The sequence below is a fragment of a genome, unplaced genomic scaffold, assembly GCF_019419815.1.
Source record: "Pyrus x bretschneideri cultivar Hongxiangsu unplaced genomic scaffold, Pyrus_bretschneideri_v1 Contig6, whole genome shotgun sequence".
Lineage (NCBI taxonomy): Eukaryota > Viridiplantae > Streptophyta > Magnoliopsida > Rosales > Rosaceae > Pyrus > Pyrus x bretschneideri.
Window position 1 is genome coordinate 7089613 of NW_025999798.1, and position 17368 is coordinate 7106980.

The 17368-nt window shown below is 38.4% G+C and overlaps 3 protein-coding genes across 6 annotated transcripts; all 3 read right to left on the minus strand.

Annotated features, from left to right (window-relative positions):
* Nucleotides 1-608: 608 nt before the first annotated feature.
* LOC125471609 lies at nt 609-6898 on the minus strand. Of its 4 annotated transcripts, none has more exons than XM_048572245.1 (9): nt 6365-6898; nt 6050-6171; nt 5766-5892; nt 5451-5516; nt 5214-5348; nt 5026-5127; nt 4760-4932; nt 2902-4645; nt 609-1394 (listed from the first exon to the last, which is right to left on the minus strand). In XM_048572245.1, exons 1-9 carry the CDS (start codon nt 6743-6745, stop codon nt 849-851), a joined length of 3396 nt encoding a protein of 1131 aa, XP_048428202.1. In that variant the 5' UTR covers nt 6746-6898; the 3' UTR covers nt 609-848. The 4 variants fall into 4 exon arrangements, with proteins under 4 accessions (XP_048428202.1, XP_048428204.1, XP_048428201.1 ...); XM_048572247.1 differs by having other exon boundaries at nt 2923-4645; nt 4760-4944; XM_048572244.1 differs by having other exon boundaries at nt 4760-4944.
* A 725-nt stretch (nt 6899-7623) lies between these two features.
* LOC125471591 lies at nt 7624-11712 on the minus strand. Its single transcript, XM_048572203.1, has 13 exons — nt 11410-11712; nt 11112-11298; nt 10953-11025; nt 10693-10843; nt 10480-10583; nt 10216-10356; nt 10000-10141; nt 9773-9925; nt 9282-9442; nt 9101-9175; nt 8788-8926; nt 8057-8332; nt 7624-7903 (listed from the first exon to the last, which is right to left on the minus strand). Exons 1-13 carry the CDS (start codon nt 11656-11658, stop codon nt 7748-7750), a joined length of 2007 nt encoding a protein of 668 aa, XP_048428160.1. The 5' UTR covers nt 11659-11712; the 3' UTR covers nt 7624-7747.
* Nucleotides 11713-13033: 1321 nt separating this feature from the next.
* LOC125471254 (peptidyl-prolyl cis-trans isomerase CYP21-4-like) lies at nt 13034-15585 on the minus strand. Its single transcript, XM_048571481.1, has 8 exons — nt 15398-15585; nt 15100-15282; nt 14944-14983; nt 14765-14809; nt 14335-14420; nt 13733-13870; nt 13486-13636; nt 13034-13391 (listed from the first exon to the last, which is right to left on the minus strand). Exons 2-8 carry the CDS (start codon nt 15249-15251, stop codon nt 13305-13307), a joined length of 699 nt encoding a protein of 232 aa, XP_048427438.1. The 5' UTR covers nt 15252-15282; nt 15398-15585; the 3' UTR covers nt 13034-13304.
* Between the last annotated feature and the right edge of the window lie 1783 nt (nt 15586-17368).

The window sequence follows — 17368 nt, forward strand, 5'->3', positions numbered from 1 at the left end:
CGTATAAGGAAAGCTCAGTGTAATCCAATGAGATCAAAATATAATTCGTCTTGTTTTTTTGTAAAGGGCGTTTTACAAGATGACATTGGGAGAGTGTCTTACCCAAGTTTTTTAATGTAGTCGGATTAAGTTTTTCAACGTAATCAGACATATATTATATATTAGTATCGCTTACATTACATAAAATGTATGATCGCTTTTTCTAGGTCTCATTTTCTTCTATTTAAAGCAAGATCGGTCATAAAATCAAACTGTAAGGAGTAACCTGTATATAGCGGGACGGTGGCTCACACAACCATTTAGAAGATTTTCGCAAGAACAAAATGTCAAATATGAAATAAAAGTTAGCTTGAGCTTGTATGCCATAACAAAATAAACAATCAGCTACAAAGCTTGCGTACAGGCAAGAACGATATTAGAGTGAATGGCATCAGTCTGCATTCTGAACAAAAAACAACGTAACGAATTCGAGCAAAAAATTCATGAACATGATGTTTGGCCATCTGCAATTGATCATCACCATCACTTTTTCAAAGAAATAAGATTGTATGAGAAACTAAGTAACCGAAAGCAGCGACTCCCTACGAAATTGTACAAATCCTCAAAAATGAATCACCATGGGAGATTATTATTATTATACCAATGAACCTTTTTACAGGTAGGGAAAATGTCAGTACATTTAGATATCAAATCTTTCCTCCAATTTCAATGAAAGAGGAAGGCAAATTAAATTTCTAACCTGATTCTTCATCTTGATTGCTGAGTTGTGTTTTATATTTTATTGACCTGCTTCAAATAGCACAAGTCATCCTGTCGAAGACTTCAACCACAAGTCTCCTAAACGGCCTCTAACCGCCCCACCGCCTCTTTCGGCTTGGCCTATGCAACCGTGCTTCAGCTGTTTCAACTAGAAGATCAATCTCAGGCTTGGACAACTTGTCTGGCTCTTTTTTCAGGGTGATTGGCTCCTTAAAGCGCTCCCCACGTTTCTCCATTTTTTCCTTTGTCGCAAGAATCCTTTGGTTGTCGTATCCTTCTGCAACCTTGTCCCCACTGGAACCAATTTCTCCACAGACTCTTCGCCTATTCACATTCTGAGCTGCTGATGAATACTCAGAAGCATGTTTTCTCTGTAAGGGATGAGCTGTCTTGAGGTCTTCTGTTAGAGTCTGGCCCGCTTCAGCATCCAACTCACCATTTTCAGCTATAACTGGAAACTTATCGAGCCCTTTTGTATTTCTTTGGTTGCGTCCAACTTTTCGGGTGTTAAATTGGACTGCCCTTACCTTCTCATATTGACTACAATCCGCTAAGGTTGTCTGCTCACCACCATCCATATTTTCCAGCATACCATTGCGAATCAAAGTTCCACGTTTGTGGCTTCTTACAGAGGACTGCAGCGTAAAGCAAGGAAATGTTACACTTATGTAAAATATTAGTCAACTAAACAGTAAAACAGACGATTGGAAACATGCAGCAGAATGAACCATCAACAAAATTCCAGCTAGTTCCAAGTATGATGTAAAAGACTTCAAACTAAGGAAATATCACACAGGCCCTGCAACATCCGTTAAAATGTCTTCAAATAGGTGGCAGATGTAAAAGACTTCAAACTAAGGTAAATAAAATGAGAGGACTATTCAATAAGTATCACATGTGTTCAAAGGACATCTAATGAATCAAATCCAGGAGACGGGAACTTTCGTTTTTCCTTTTGATACTGAGATTTGATGTAAGAAACACGAATATTTGATTTTCACATTGAATATTCAGTTGCTACTTGGTAGGAAACTGCCCAACAAGGATTAAGAGCTCTAAATTGTCGGTGCATTGCAGGAATACTCGGATAATAGAAAAAGTAAAGAGCATGACTGCCAATAGGACATTAGCCATAGTTTGAAGTACAAATTAACAGAGCATGGAAATAGCAAAGAGACAAAGGTTGCAACTTTTTGACAGCAAGAAAGAAAGAATCTCAATAAATAAAGAATGAAAGACAAAAGCTAAATAAGGGAGAATCCCTCCCGTTTTCTTCTTCAACTGGGTATGTGCCCAAAAGGAGTCCCACAACTACTGATGAGAAGAATTAAAATAATTGCAGACTAATATTGAAATCACATTAACCCAATGGTGTTACAAAGAAGACCAAAGTTTTCAGATCAATTGAACCCTAAAAATCAAAACACAAACAAACATGGAAATAAGAACATGAATTTGTACAAAATACATTCTATAAATGTGAGATATATATGAAAACCACCCACAACTATAACAGTAGCATGTGATGATAGGTAGTGTGGAAAAACAACCAAATTTGAAAAGAAACAAAAGAATAAAATAAAAATGCATGTTGGATTCATGCAAATTTGCAACCTTAAATACTAAAGATTCTGCTGACTTGAACAATATCTCAAGTAACACCCATTGTTATCATATATCATCCAATATAAAACACCTATTTTATTCAAATATTTTACCACCATGTTTTGATTTGCAAGGTGTAAAGCAGTCTCTTTTACTTGTCAACCTCCATGAAATCAACAAGCATGACAAGGCTACTTTACCCTGAAATTCGTGACAGATAACGAGGAATTGGAAAGTATAGAAGATTCTACAATAATGCCTTGATGATGGACTGGGAACCTTATTCCCCCAACTTACATGCTTGAGACACTGGACCTAGAAGGCCTTCCTAATGGGAACCAACACTTAAGAACATATAGGCAACACATTACTTAACAGAGAGGAAAGTAAAAATACGATATAAGAGGAAAGGAAACAAAAAAATAGAGAAAAGAAAAGAGCAAAAATGCAATGAGATAGCATTAAAAAGAATAAGAAAGGATTGCTCAACTCTTGTCGAGCACTCATATATACAAGTTCAATGATACAAGGTTTCACCTTGGGTTCCCCCAACCGTACCTTTCCTTCCCCAACAACCAAGTCAATTGAACCTCTGCACCTCAGGGCCGTCCGCTCATGCTTACCGATATACATCTTAGAACTACTATTAATACAGTTAGCACTACTTCCTTTTCTCCTCAATTCTAATCTATCCTGCTCTGGTAGCATAACATGCATTGCATCATTGTAGGAACCATATTTAGCATGAAATTTGTCATGTCTTACATATTTCTGATATGAAAGGGATGACTTCTCAGAATACAATTTATCACCACGGCACCTGACAGTTAACTGATCCTCAGTCCAGTGTAGGACTTCAGATCGCCAGTTAGATCTTCTCCACTTAAATTGATCACTCGGATAAATGATGTCATCAATTTCATCAGCATTATAACGATTATCAAACCAATTACTCTCTTTGAATTCAGCAGAGTATGTTTCTCTAGCATTTCTCCAATATCTTTCATCAGTTGCTTTTGTGCGAGAAACATCAATTCTTGGTGATAGGGAATCAATCCACCTTCCTTCATCACCTGCGTATGATTCTTTGTAAGACTGATCGAACAAATACTGATTCTCTCCATGTCTGCAATATTCATCTTCAATTTTCTCAGAACATGAATCATCCCAATTACATTTGGGACTGTCAACATATCCACCCCTTCCCCCGGAGTGTTGTAATTCTCTCCTGAGCCGAGGAAACTGCCCTTCATCAAATTCATCCAAATTATTCATTCTTCGATCAGTGAATGAAGCACATTTCCTAAATTTTTCTCCCACAAAGTCATCTTCACGTTTATAACCGAAACAGCCACCACCATGGATGGGTATTTTCTGAAACTGCAGTTTCTTGGCATTCCTTCTAAATTGAGCATCCCTTTCTTCAACAGTGTGTGGGGAATAACTGGAATGCCACCCCCTGGACTCCCTGCTAGAGAGAGGACTCCTCTCCTTAGTGAATCGTGTTCTTCCAAAACGATGCCAATCTCTATCCCTATCTTCACAAAAATACTCTGTTTCATTCCAGTTTTTTCTGAAATATGGATCTAGCTTGTCTTGGATCTTGTGATTACCTTTTCTACCCACATAATTTGTTTTAGCGGTATGAACATGGTTGTCGGCATATCTCCTAGATTCTTTATAATCTGAAATATCTTCTCTATCACTATAGCCAAAATCTCGCAGAATTTTCTTCTGTCTGCTATAATTCAATGAGCTATCCCTGTCATAAAGATCCTCCATTTCCGAGGTGAGGGACGCATCATCATCATCATCTTTAATGTGAATCTTTGGTTCAACAACACTGTGAAGCCTCCTTTTCTGATGCTTATTCTCCTTTCGAGCATGACTTTTACGTATGGAATATTTTTTTATATCAACTATTGTTCTCTTGATGCCATTGCTTTTCGAGTTCCCAAAAGATGATGTGACAGGAGTATGAATATCTTCTGGATCAAAACGAACACCATTCTTTGATGCTTCAGAATCACTTCCAAAACAGGATGAAGTGGGGCTAAGTTGATCGTCATCACCAAATGATAATTGTGCTTCCATCAGGTATTGATCGGCATACAAAGAATCCTTGCCAACACTGTCCTTTGTTTTATTTGCAATTTCAGTAGTCTCCAATGAGACAGCATTCCCCTGAATTTGGTCATACCCATCCAGATCAACGACCTGGTTATTTCTTTGATCAGAATCTATTGTCATTGGACAAGTGGCACTGATCCTCGGGGAACACCTGACGATATCAGGGAAAACTATATGAATTATGCCTTCAGAAATTGTAATTAAATTTATATATGGAACCTAATAATTGAATTATTTAGGGCTCCACATATAACAGAATACAAACCTGTCTGATCTTCTTGTGTTCCCTTCTGGAGTTCCTACCAATAAATCATCTTCTTCGGCAGGAATAATTCGGTTGCCATTTGCATTTAATTCTCCATTATCAGATGCCTCATGTGCAGTAAGATTTGTATGGCCCTGTTCCTCACCAGAGTTTGAGGTTTCCTCAGTGCCATCCTGCACCGCAATCTGCCCAATCAATCAATTAGGGATAACTTAATGTAAGGTAGATGCAACAAATCCATCTGACAATTCAAAGTGACAGCCAACCTGTATCACAACATCAGAATCCAAACTACGTGGATGCCTACTATGAAAAGATGGTTGGCGTTCAACCATACTATCTTCAACCTGAATTGCTCTTCCTTTTGGCTGAAGAAATCAAAAGCCAAGTCATAACCATCTCAACCAAGTTTCTGAATACAAGAATCAGAGAATAGTAATAAACTGTGACATACTAGTTCCAACTCTCTGAAACTGGAATCAGAATCTCTAGATAGAGGCGGAGCAAACTTCGTTGGTCCAGCATTGTTCGTTTCTTTATAAATAGTTTCCTGGGAGAATTTCTCATACGCAGATCCAGCTTCTTTTGCCTATTTTATGTAAGGAAGATATTAGTGGACATGTCAACACGTAAAATTTGAACAAGTGTTATGGTGATATAATAAGATCCTCAAAAAATTCGAACAAATAACCTGATAAAATTTTGACGCTTTTGAGACAGGGATCCCAAACTGCATAGATGTTAACCATAGTTGTTCCTGCAATGCATTTTAAGTATTAGGATTTTATTTACTCAGACCTGTGTTAAAAGAAAACAATTGAGAACCGGTTGGCCATATCACAAGACCATTAACAACACAGCCACAAGTTACACAGCATAGAAAGTTTTGGGAAAAAACTTTTTCAACTTGCCAGAACATCTAAATGGGATCTAGAAGACTAGAACGGACATTATTTTTACACCATAAATTTCTTTGGGACGATAAGCATGGCATTATTTCAGTTACCAGGGAGATGCAGTACTGTTTCCAACAGTCCTCGTTCAAACCAAAATTGAAATAATCTGTTACATCAACTCCAGGATACTTCCATGGCTTCTCCTCAAATGATTCAATGTTTACATCAAGTATTGTCCTGGAAAAAAGAAAACAAGGACGCTAATGTGTCATAGTCGAGTTCAGTATTACTCTAAAACCGTCATTTTTAAGAAGGTTCAAACTGTAGCCAAAATTCCCGATTATACAAAATTGGGTTTGTGCAATATTTAAAATTTTGTTTGTGACTTACTAACCTATACCAAGGAAGTCTGAAACCATATCTATTTTGAGCCACCATTTGATTAGGGGGATCACGAATACAACTAATCTGAGAGCTCGACCCCTTGTGTTGATAGCACATACTATTATCATGGTACTGCACAAAGCAGAAAGCACAAAGCACCAAGCATCTATGAATATGAAAAATAGTAATCATCATCTATGAACATCTAGTTCTGTAAGCAGAAAGATATCGATTATACATAAAGATTCCGAATACTTGAACTCTCTGTAACCAAAGATTGAAAATTACTCGTTTCAAGTTAATTTAGACAAAAATAAGATACTACCTTATACTCTTTCGTAGGCGGAAAACCATCATCACCCTCATCCTCATGCTCATCATTCTTCACTCGCCCTCGGCCGCCATTTGGAAACACTTTGCCCTCACAGTCCTCATCATTCAGCACTATTTTCAGGTCATCCTCGCTATCACTTTCATTGAAGTCCTCATCCTCCTCCAAAGCCGAAACTTTCTCACCCAACTCCTCGCAGACAGAATCGGGTTTCTTCGAATCGGAGCCAGGACTAGCGTTTTTCGCCTTTCCATTATCATCACTTACATCTTCTGTGTAAAAGAGAGCGAAGTCTGCTACGCCATTGATGGCCAAATTGGCCTGCGCTTCAACGCCTGCATACAAATCCCCGAAATCATCGTCGAAATCCTCCATAATTTACAAACCCCGGAATTGAAGAGGGAAAACTGTGCTAGGGTTTTGCCTGACGGTGATGGAAAACCGCCGTTGGGGACGAAATGATTAGCTTGGATGCTTTGATGAACAAAAGACTGGAGCTTGAAGTGCTTGCTGTGACTAAAACCCCCTTAAACCCTGAATCCCTAAAACCCTAGTACGGCCAATTATTATTTATAGTTATTTTCCTTTAACGGGCTTTTACAAATTTTGGCCCGCCTAAAATAACAAGCCTCATCACCTAAGCAAATTGCTAATACATGTTTGTATGGTGCTCAAGTCAACAATACTACTCACAATCAAGATGGCAAGGAAGATGCAAACAAAGTCTAATGTTGACACGACAATATATGTAAAGATCTATTCGCTCTTGTAAAAGGAATGGATTTATTCATTTTCAATACGACTCTATAAACTTTAATCTGAACACGCTGTTTTCGTACAGTAACGTGTCGTGTACGACTCTTTTAGAAATTATAAAGGTAACTATCATGTCTTCTGCTTTCATTATAACACGGTCAAATATACCATTACAAAAGTGCCCATTACGCCTTTTGTTTCCATTATAACATGGTCAAATATATCACTAAATATATCTTGAATTTTATGATGGATTTGATTTTCATTATGTTCTCACACAAGAGTAACTAACCAAATTTTAACTCTAATTTTTCATTTTTATATACAACGATAATTTACGCTAATAGATGAAAGTTTTCGATTAAGTCACAAAACAGAGCCATCATAATAATGTTTAATAGAAACTCATCATCCACAAACTTCAAACCTAAAAAATCTCAATGGTTCATTTTCCACTATTTGTGCAAGTTAAGGATAGTTTCTGAACCGTTGGTCCGTTTTTCTGAAATCTTTTCCACTTCATTTGCACCAAAAATATATCAATTTCTTATTATATTTTGCTCATACAAAATTGAACTACCTACTCGACGATTAAAAATATTACATCTTCAAGCCAACGAATTATTCATTGTTCAATGCCCGAGTGATCTCCCATGAGACGCCTTCAATTTCTTGCATAAGAGCATCACTGCCTTCACAACCCCCCCGCTTGCAGTTAACAATCGCGACCGTGAATCGCTCTTTCGCTAAGGAAGCCAGATACATATCTTGTTCATCCTGGGATACAGAGCAAAATTTTAGATCAATAAGAACTTCGCATACACCAAAAACTAGAAGCGTTTTCTCGACGAAACATCAATACAGATCAAAAAATTAAGGACCCAAGAGGAGATCCTTGTGACTCAGATTGTAAAAGCGACATAGGATTACCTCAGGCAGTTCATGGAATTCGTCAGGAGATATTTGCAGCAACTCTGCAGCAGCATGACCAGTACACCACGCAAAAACCTTCCCACTCTCGTCTGCAAGAGTGACTTTCAGGTGGAAAGTGCGGATAACTTCAGCGCCACAGTTGTTGTCATTACAGAAGCTACACTCCATAACCCCATTGGGGTGCTCAATAACGAAATGGCCACATGTGGTATGTGAAAATCTTGTACTGACATTGGACTGAGCCCCCAGCCAAACTGCCCAAACCTGAACTATCTGTCCACATGATAACCGATAACTAAACATCCAATGTACCAAGAGAACTGATTCAAAGAAGGGATGCAAGGTAATTTTGTCTTAAAGTTACAGAACTATTAATCCTTTATATTTTAGGTGTAGTTTTTCTACTAGTTTTGTATGAGCGGTTGGGTGTTGGTGTACTGATAATAATTACAAAACCAATGCAGGAGCACACTCAGGAGTCAGGCCTACCAATCTACCATCGTTCCTCGATTCCAAACTATATTTTGGAAACAAAGTTGTGATAAACTGGCCAACGTTTGCTATTGATAGGCCCAAACACAAAGAGAAGCTGAATATAAAGGCCAGTGAACATAGTAGATTAACAGCAGAAAATTCAGGAGTATAGACAAGCGAATACATACAGAAACTTAAGTCAAATGTTCTACCATGGCTACTAACCAAACATTAAGTTCATGCAAATCCCGTACCTGCGTGCAGCTACCCTGGCTGGATAGATCAGCGAGCCTTGACAACTTACAAAGACAAGATGAATTTAGTAATGCTGGCAAGCAACTGAGGTTGAAGAAAGAAGCTCCAGCACTGTTCTCGAACCATGATGCTTCCAAGCTGACAAGCAAATATGTTTAAATGGAAACCAAACTAAACCACATATCTAGAAACAAATCAGAAAGTGTCTAAACAAAAAATACAAGCTGACTTATTGCCAACATTAGAAAAAACGTTAACCAGCCTACATACTGACATCAGAGGTGACTAGTTGTAATTCTTGAATAAGCTCACCACTTCCGCTTTGTCATAGAGCATGTCAGGCCTGATATGTACACTGTGTGACCAAGGCTTAACCTTCCAAGCGACCTAGGAAATAAATACATAGAAGCAAAATCAGCATTATATATGTAAACATTATAATCAGGGAAGGGACAGTAAAACCATCTGTATTCAATTAACTAATTCTCCATACCAATTCTTCACAAAATGCAACTTTGCCCAAATTGGTCCGGTGGTATCTTCAATTCTCAAGGAGAAGACTGCTTCTGTCGTATGTTTTTCTTTGACAATATTGGTAACAACACCATAAAGACTGACACCAGTCATCTTGTCACGAAGGCCAGAAACAAATGACTGCAAAACTTCACAAGCAAGAGATGTTAATAAAAATTAAAAACAAATGGTAACAAGAGCGTCAGGACAGGCAGTTGATTTCACATGAACTTGGGTGATCCATTAGCTAGTAGATAAGAGCATGATAGGTTTACATGAATGGATCAGGACATTAAAGATAATTCCTGAAGAATCATAGTATGGCTTAGATACACTAGGGACCAGTGCAAAAGTTATATCTAATGCACTCCTTTAGAAGCACAGTACTCGTAGCTTCTAACAGAAATTAAATTAGAGGCACAGCTAAATAGCAGTCAATAAAATGAGGAAGTATAATAGAAGTAAACTCACTCGGAAAGGATAGCTACTGAAGTCAATAGACCCATGTGAATCACAGGGCAAGGAAACTTGAGAAACTTGAGAAACTTGTGGACCCTGACTGGGATCTATTGTGCTCAGAAGTCTTGACCCTTGATACCGATTTGGTGTCAGTGCCACACATACCTGATTAATACAGAAATTAGTCTGCAGCACTTCAAGTGATAACCCAATTACTAAAACGAAGATAAATGACTTACTTGCTCCTCATGTTGAATGAAAGGCACCAAAAACAATTGTGTTGCACTACCAAATTCAAGGCAAACTTCACCACTTGTTTCGATACCACTATCTATAGCTTTAGAGACATATGGTTTATCCAGTGCAAGCATACTTCCCACACTGAAGAAATTGAATTATGGACATAATAAGGAACAAGTATTAAAAAAAATATGAATTCTAGTGCAAGAGTTTACCTCAAAAGATTGGCCAGGACAACCTGATCACCCCACAGCAGAAATTGTAGCTTGACGTCATCATCGTTAACAAGAGTAATTTGTTTTCTCTGTAAAGTTCCAAACTTCCCATGAACTTCCAGTGGCCCAATAGATTCAATTCTACGCATAAATAGGAAAAGCAAGGTAAGTGGTTCACCACCACGCACAATTTAACACCACGAAACACCTCTATACCTCATAGAACATCTCGATTTATTAAAATATAAAGAAAATTTATCTAACCTTGCATACAATGAATAAGGGACATCTTTATTAGCTGCAGAAATTGAAGAGAATGAATCCGAATAAAACTTAGCTCCTATGAACAATGAATCACCATCGTCATCCTACATTAGTGAAGACAAAAAGGAAATGTAAGAGAAAAAAATTTATAAAATCATCCCCAAACCTTTTCCCAACCGCAAGGCACTGAAGAAGTCCAGCAGTAAAAGTTACCTCATCTAGCAATATCACTAGATATTCCGTTGGCAACAACCGTGGATAGCTAGATCCTCCTCCGGTGGCAGGACGAAGATAGCACCCAGTGAGGAAGATCTCCCTCCCCTTCTTCAGAATCCCATTACGGGGATCTACTAAGTCACAGTACCTGCAGGCACAAAAATTCAAGATTTTGGTTTCGGATTAAACTTCCAATGTAATTGTAATTTGCAAATACACATATAAAAGCAGTAGACTCCAAGATTTCGGGTAATTACCGGCGGTGGAGATAAATGTCAATGGTATTGGAGCTCCAGTAATCCCCCAAGGAAAGCATATGGATGTTGGTACCTGAGAAAATAAAAAAATACTAATTTCAACAACAAATGCAAACAAAAATCACGTTGCACACTGAAATTTTCGACACGAGAGACTACCCGGAAGAACAAAAGCCTCCACAACAACGGCCTCCAAAACACTACTCAATGACAAGAAATTCTTCTCATAAATGGAGTCAATCGTCACGGTGTTCGGAAGCTTCCTCCTCTTATGCTTCTTCCTCAACTGCTTCACGCATTCTGGCATCTTCTTCGGAGGCCTGTCCCTACGCTGCTCGCTCCACGCCTATCAAAAACCAAACACAAACTCTCATATTATTCCTTTCTTTCATTTCCCCACATTTCTCGGCAACCAAACAGACAGAAAGAGAGAGAGGAATTCGATTAAGGGCAGTACCTGGGCGAGGTCTGAGAGCAGAATCGCGGTGGTGACGCCGCTGGAGTAGGCGCTGCAAGTCTTGAGGATCCGAGAGGCGGTCCAGTTCCAGCTGGGTCGAGTACTGGTCTCCGCTCCGTTTTGATTCGGATCCAGATTTTCGTCCGTTTCGGGCGAGAGGACGGACCTGGCGTAATCGATGAATTTGAGAAGCGGATCTTCGTGGTCTTTCTGCTCATCGATGTCCATGGCCGAGTTGATTGAGTTCATTTTGGCTGAGTTTACAACTCGCCCTGCTAATCTGCTCTGAGTAAATATTGTATTAAATAGTAATACACTTTTTTTTGGTTTTAAATGGGAGGGAAGAGAAATCGTACCGGTTTTTGGCGCGGGTTTTGAAAATTATGGGATCGGTAGTGGACTGGGCCGCAGTCCATAGGATTAGTATGGGCCTCGCACGCACTAATTCCATCAGGATTAGTCACTCCCCACCCCTTTTCATCATTGGAGGCCGCCAAGAAATTCCGATAGAAAAGTTCATAGCTCCTGTTGAAGCCCTGTCCTGGTAGCTTGACAACTCTATCCTGTTCTCTTAGGCATAAAATAAAAGGTATTTTAACGAAACACTTCTTATGCTGTTCACTTTTAACAAAAAAAATATTTTTACCTTAAAAAGTCACTCCTGATATTATGCACTTACACTTTTATTTTGTCATTTTGATTAAAATTAAAGGTTTTTTTTAAGGATTTTTCGTTAGTTTTCCTTAAAATTAAAAGCTTAATTATTGTTATGCCCTCAAAATTGTGATATAATGGTATTCACGGGGTTGACAAAATCTGTGGCTCAAAAGTGACTTTTTCAATGTGATCTGCTGCTTTGCTTCTGCCTCTTTTTATCCTCCTTGGCAGCTTCAAATTCATTGGAAATATTGCCTTTCCCTTTTGCAGATCGTGGTTTACCGTTGTTCTCATATTTTTGAGAAGGGAATGCCATCGTTGATAAATTGGCAAATTTAGGGTTGCTTTCATCTTCCCTTGTTTGGTATTCCTTTTCTGGACACAATTTTTAGACATCCCAACCAACCTACAAGTTTGTCTCCTCTTTTTGATGATTTTTGTTTTTTGCCTGATCGTCTTTTCTTTTGGTTTTGCAACTTGTTTTGCAGATTATTACTTTAGGTTTTGTTTTAAATGAGTTAAATTTCATGTCCCCCCTTTCCTTATATCTTTCTTATTTTCATTTCTAAAGGGGTAAAGTTTATGTCCATTCTTTTTCATGTATTTGTTTTCCTTTTTTCCTTTTTTTTTTTGGTATTGCAAAAGGTAAAATTCATATTTCCTAACTAAGTGTAACTTCTTTCTTTGTCAATCAATAAAATGTCCCTTGTTACGCCAAGGTTTCTTAAAAATAAAAATAAAATAAAAAAACAGAAAGTGTCTCAACTTTCACTTTGCCCCTCAAAACAATTTTGTCTTACTTGACCCATGAACCTTTGAAAGAGTGATACAGAGAATGTTCAGCGGGTGAAGTCGGACAAAATGAGGTTCAGCGGGCAAAGTGACATATGAGTCACAATTTAGAGGGCATAACAAATTAACAATAATTAAGCGTAATTTGAAATATCAAATAATGATAACACAATGATTACCACAACAAACTCGCATATCAGATTAGCTGCATTGTCGTATTTTGTCCACCCCACATATGGAATCTGTACCTAGAAAAAAGTATCAAAACTCCCCTCCTCCCCACTGCAAATTACAACCCAAATCGAGAAAGGAGGAAAAATTGGATGGGATCATCAGAAACCTAAATGATGTACTGTCACAAACAATGCAGGAGCAGTCCAGCAAGACGAAGCTCAAACCAGCAACGATGCTGTACAGGTATACTTCACATTAGAATTGAGTCGCCCTTAGATCTCATGTTTCAGAATCACGCCGGTGATCCCTACAGATGATTTAGGCCGATAATGTTCATCTGTATCGACCTCTTCAATTTCCTGAATGGAAGAACGTATGCAAAGCATTATACATCAGGTATTATCCAAGTCTAGGCATGATAATAAGTTACCCAAACTGCACAGAATTTTATACCTGTACCACTTCCTCTCCTTTGATGACCCGTCCGAATACAGTTAGCTTATCATTTAAATCTGGTATTGGTGCAGTTGTGATAACAAGCTCAAATTCTTTGTTGTCTGGTCTAGCCTTCGTAGTTCCAAGCATAAAAGCTTCATGCTTCGGACTACAGGTTCACACAGGCAAGAATAAGCTATCAGCTTTGCAACACAGGACCAACAGGCCACACAACCAATATAAAAGTTTTATCTATGAAACAAACCTCGTAACAAGTTGACTACGAAGCTTCCCTTTTGATATCCAATCTTCAGCTGCTCCAAGTCCTTGGGAACCACCCCCTTTGATTATATAGTGCTTGATCACGTGACTGAACGACATCCCCTTGAAGTGTCCCTTTTGACTGCAAAACTAATGCCTTAGAAGTGCCATGAGGGCATAACACACTATTCCCCTTACAACCAACCAAAACCAAGCAAGTCTACTTCTGGATGCTACTGCTACTCAGAATATTGAAATGATTTCTAATCATCGAAGTTCTAATTTTATTTACATCTAGCCTCGATATAAGTCAACTAGGCATCCATATCACCAAGGCTATATGAACCTTTAACCTGTTGTTGTGTATTTGATAATTTACAAAGGAGTTACAACAAAATATACCCCTTGGCTTATAAGATGATAAAAATATTAAATAATACACCCCTTGGATGCGAGCAATTTTACTAACAGCTATGTACAAAGTCACCCCGTCCCATAATTTTAACTTTATTCTCTTACCCTGTAGAGAAATAGCTTCAAATAGACATGATTTAATATTACTACAGCAAGTATATATGCAAGATACATGTGATGTCGAATACTCACCATAAGTCAATAAATCTATCCACAACCTCTGGAGAACCATCCTTGAAAAGTTCCACTGTGATAGGACCTTTTGGTGTATTTAGAATCTACAAAATACACAGGGAAGGGGGAGAAGAAAGAAAGTGAAACTACAATTGTGGAAAAGCAGATAGGTGACTTACACTCTAAAAATAAAACATCAGCAGAGAGACCAGGAATGAAATAACACCGAAGGAAACCGGTGCAGCAATCCTAATTGTTAAATTTTCCCAACCCAGATACCTTCCGAGAAAAGAAGTTTATTGATAAACTTTGCTGCATAACAAATTTAATGGCCGCACCAACACCACAAGGTCCACAACCACCCCGCTACGTTAATTCTAGAGGTCGAAAATTGCAGGTTTATGCAATGTGACACCAAATAGAAAGATGGCAGTATTAAGAGACTTACAGCATAACCGGGAAGATCACCCTTCTTGCCAAACCCATCAAAATCCTAAACAAACAAACAAACAAAAACCCATCTAATTTAACCAACTACGCATTTACGCATAATTATTATCCAAACAAGAAGATTAACTAATTCTTAATTAATTACACAAATGGAAAATACCCATTCCAAATTAATACCTCTCGATTAGATAACTCCGACCCAGATTGGTCCAGCGACCTACGAGGGCAAATTAGCGCGCACAACAAAATAAGTAGCTGAAAATATCCATAATAATCCAACTTTCCAAACAAATAAAATCATCAAAATTTTGAAAACATCAGTTGAAATGGTACCTTCGGAGCCAGTAGCGATAAGTGGCGACTAACGACAAGGCGACCAAGGCGATGATTAAATTGCACATAACTATGGTGGCGATACTGATTCGAGTCGGCCCCTTCTTCTTCTTGCTCTGAAGTAACAGCGCCTGCGGCTTTATCCGCGCCATGAGGTTCGAACTTTAACTCTAATCACGAAATCTGAAGCAAAAAAAATTAATTAAAACTAAAAAATTGGTTGATGAATCTTGATCCCCAAATCGATTGGAATCGAAACGTAGAAATGAAGTGGAATTTGAAATTGGTGAGAGAGTACCTTTTGGGGGTTGGTGTGGATTGGGTCACAGTGAGGTTCAAATGTTCGAATCGGATAGAGAGAGAGCCAGAGTAGAGTTTGGTGGGCGATTTCAGTTTTAAGTAACCGATCTGGTTCGAATTTTTCGATGTTTCTCGTTGAATTTTAATTTTGTGATTTCAAAATTGGTGGATGGAAATGGAGCCCACGTGAGATTATTCGCCGGAAAAAAGAGAACAAATCTCTTGAAAAATTAAGGAATGGACGGTCGTGATTGAAATAGCGTGTTGATTTCGGTTGTTTGGCGTTTGGTTTTGTGGCAGCCAGACGCGGGGTTTGCTCGTACCCGCCTTTGCTAAATGAACCGGTTTATAATTTTATTTGTAAGTAAGATGACCCAAATTCAACTTAGATGAATAATAATTTGATTCATATTTTTTAAAAACTGGAAAAAATAATCCTTACCGATTTGGAATTGAGATCCTTTCCGGATCTTGCATTCCAGAGTTTACAGATTGAGAAATTCGGATCGTTCATTTTAAATCTTATGGTTCCGGTTAGTTTATCACACTGGCATTCTTCATATAATCGAACCAGACTCTTTCTCCTTTTTTTTTTTTAACCAAATGATATTATCCATATAAAGATGAGAGGTAGGCTTCACCTCACAATGGGCTAGCAATAATATGATTCAAATTCGTCTTCAACGAGAATCGAACCTAAAACATCTCATTTACAAGTGAAGAATAATACAACTAAACCGTAGTACTAAGTGGCTCTCTCCCTCTCTTAAATGGCTCGAATTTCAGTACGTTGATTCTGGAAAGGAATTCACTAAAAGGCATCCTACATTTGGGAAAGTTTAGGTACAATGAAACATGTTTTTCTATTTTGTATGGGTAATCACGAGACTTGATAGGAAAGCTAACCAAGACTCGTATGCTTATACATGGCAAGGCCAAAACAACTACATATGAAAAGAGAAATGAGGATTTTCTTCGGATTTTTTTTGTGAAGATTTTAGGAATCTTTTAATCGTGTTCATTCATCATAAATAGTACGGTTACAAATCATTTTAAAAAATTTATTTAAAATTAAATACAAATAGTATTTAACAAAACTGACTGTATGATTCACACTAAACGAATATGATTAAAGGATCATCTTTATCCTCGTTCCGTAAAAAAGGGCATGACATGATTCTGCGCCGAAATGTTTTCTTTCATGTATCCTCTCATTATTTAATGTTGCCAAGAAGATGGTGTTATGCTTCTCAATTAAGTTAGGAAATTATTTTTGGAGCACCCGAAAATAGAATTAGTCCAACAAACAATGTCATTGGCCTATCCATTCGTCAAATTATCAAATTAACTATATTTTGACAAAAATTGCAAATTACAGTCTCTTTAATTGTGACATCTCATATCGTCCAGAGGAGTGATCCTTATATGTATATTCTCATCCCTACCTAGCACGAGGCATTTTGAGAACTCATTGGTTTCGGGTTCCGTAAGAACTCTGAAGTTAAGCGAGAAGGGGGTTAGAGCAATCCCATGATGGGTGACCCACTGAGAAGTTGCTCGTGAGTTCCCAAAAACAAAACCGTGAGGGAATGGTAAGCCCAAAGCGGACAATATCGTGCTAAGGTGGTGGAGCGGGCCAGGGAAGTGATCCGCCAGGGCGCGGGATGTGACAATTTGGTATCAGAGCCTAACCTTGGCCGTAGTGTGCCGACGAGGACGTCGGGCCCCTAAGGGGGGGTGGATTGTGACATCCCACATCGCCTAGGGGAGTGATACTTATATGTATATTCTCATCCTTACCTAGCACGAGGCCTTTTGGGAGCTCACTGGCTTCGAATTCCGTAGGAACTCTGAAGTTAAGCAATAAGGGGGTTAGAGCAATCCCACGATGGGTGACCCACTGGGAAGTTGCTCATGAGTTCCCAAAAACAAAACTGTAAGGGACTGATAAGCCCAAAACGGACAATAT

Bases quoted from the DNA above. Each gene is read 5' to 3' on its own strand.
- LOC125471609 (XM_048572244.1), bottom strand. From the start codon at position 6,745: ATGGAGGATTTCGACGATGATTTCGGGGATTTGTATGCAGGCGTTGAA. The intron at 6,172-6,364 runs GTAGTATCTTAT...TGCTTTGTGCAG, and splicing joins CGCCTACGAAAGAGTATAAG to TACCATGATAATAGTATGTG. The intron at 4,646-4,759 runs GTTTGTATTCTG...TGATATCGTCAG, and splicing joins AACACAAGAAGATCAGACAG to GTGTTCCCCGAGGATCAGTG.
- LOC125471591 (XM_048572203.1), bottom strand. From the start codon at position 11,658: ATGAACTCAATCAACTCGGCCATGGACATCGATGAGCAGAAAGACCAC. The intron at 11,299-11,409 runs GTACTGCCCTTA...GGTTTTTGATAG, and splicing joins TGCTCTCAGACCTCGCCCAG to GCGTGGAGCGAGCAGCGTAG. The intron at 7,904-8,056 runs GTAATCCTATGT...TCTGTATCCCAG, and splicing joins AATTCCATGAACTGCCTGAG to GATGAACAAGATATGTATCT.
- LOC125471254 (XM_048571481.1), bottom strand. From the start codon at position 15,251: ATGGCGCGGATAAAGCCGCAGGCGCTGTTACTTCAGAGCAAGAAGAAG. The intron at 14,810-14,943 runs GTATTAATTTGG...TTGTTTGTTTAG, and splicing joins CGGAGTTATCTAATCGAGAG to GATTTTGATGGGTTTGGCAA. The intron at 13,871-14,334 runs GTGAGTATTCGA...TTAGTTTTGCAG, and splicing joins GATAGATTTATTGACTTATG to TCAAAAGGGACACTTCAAGG.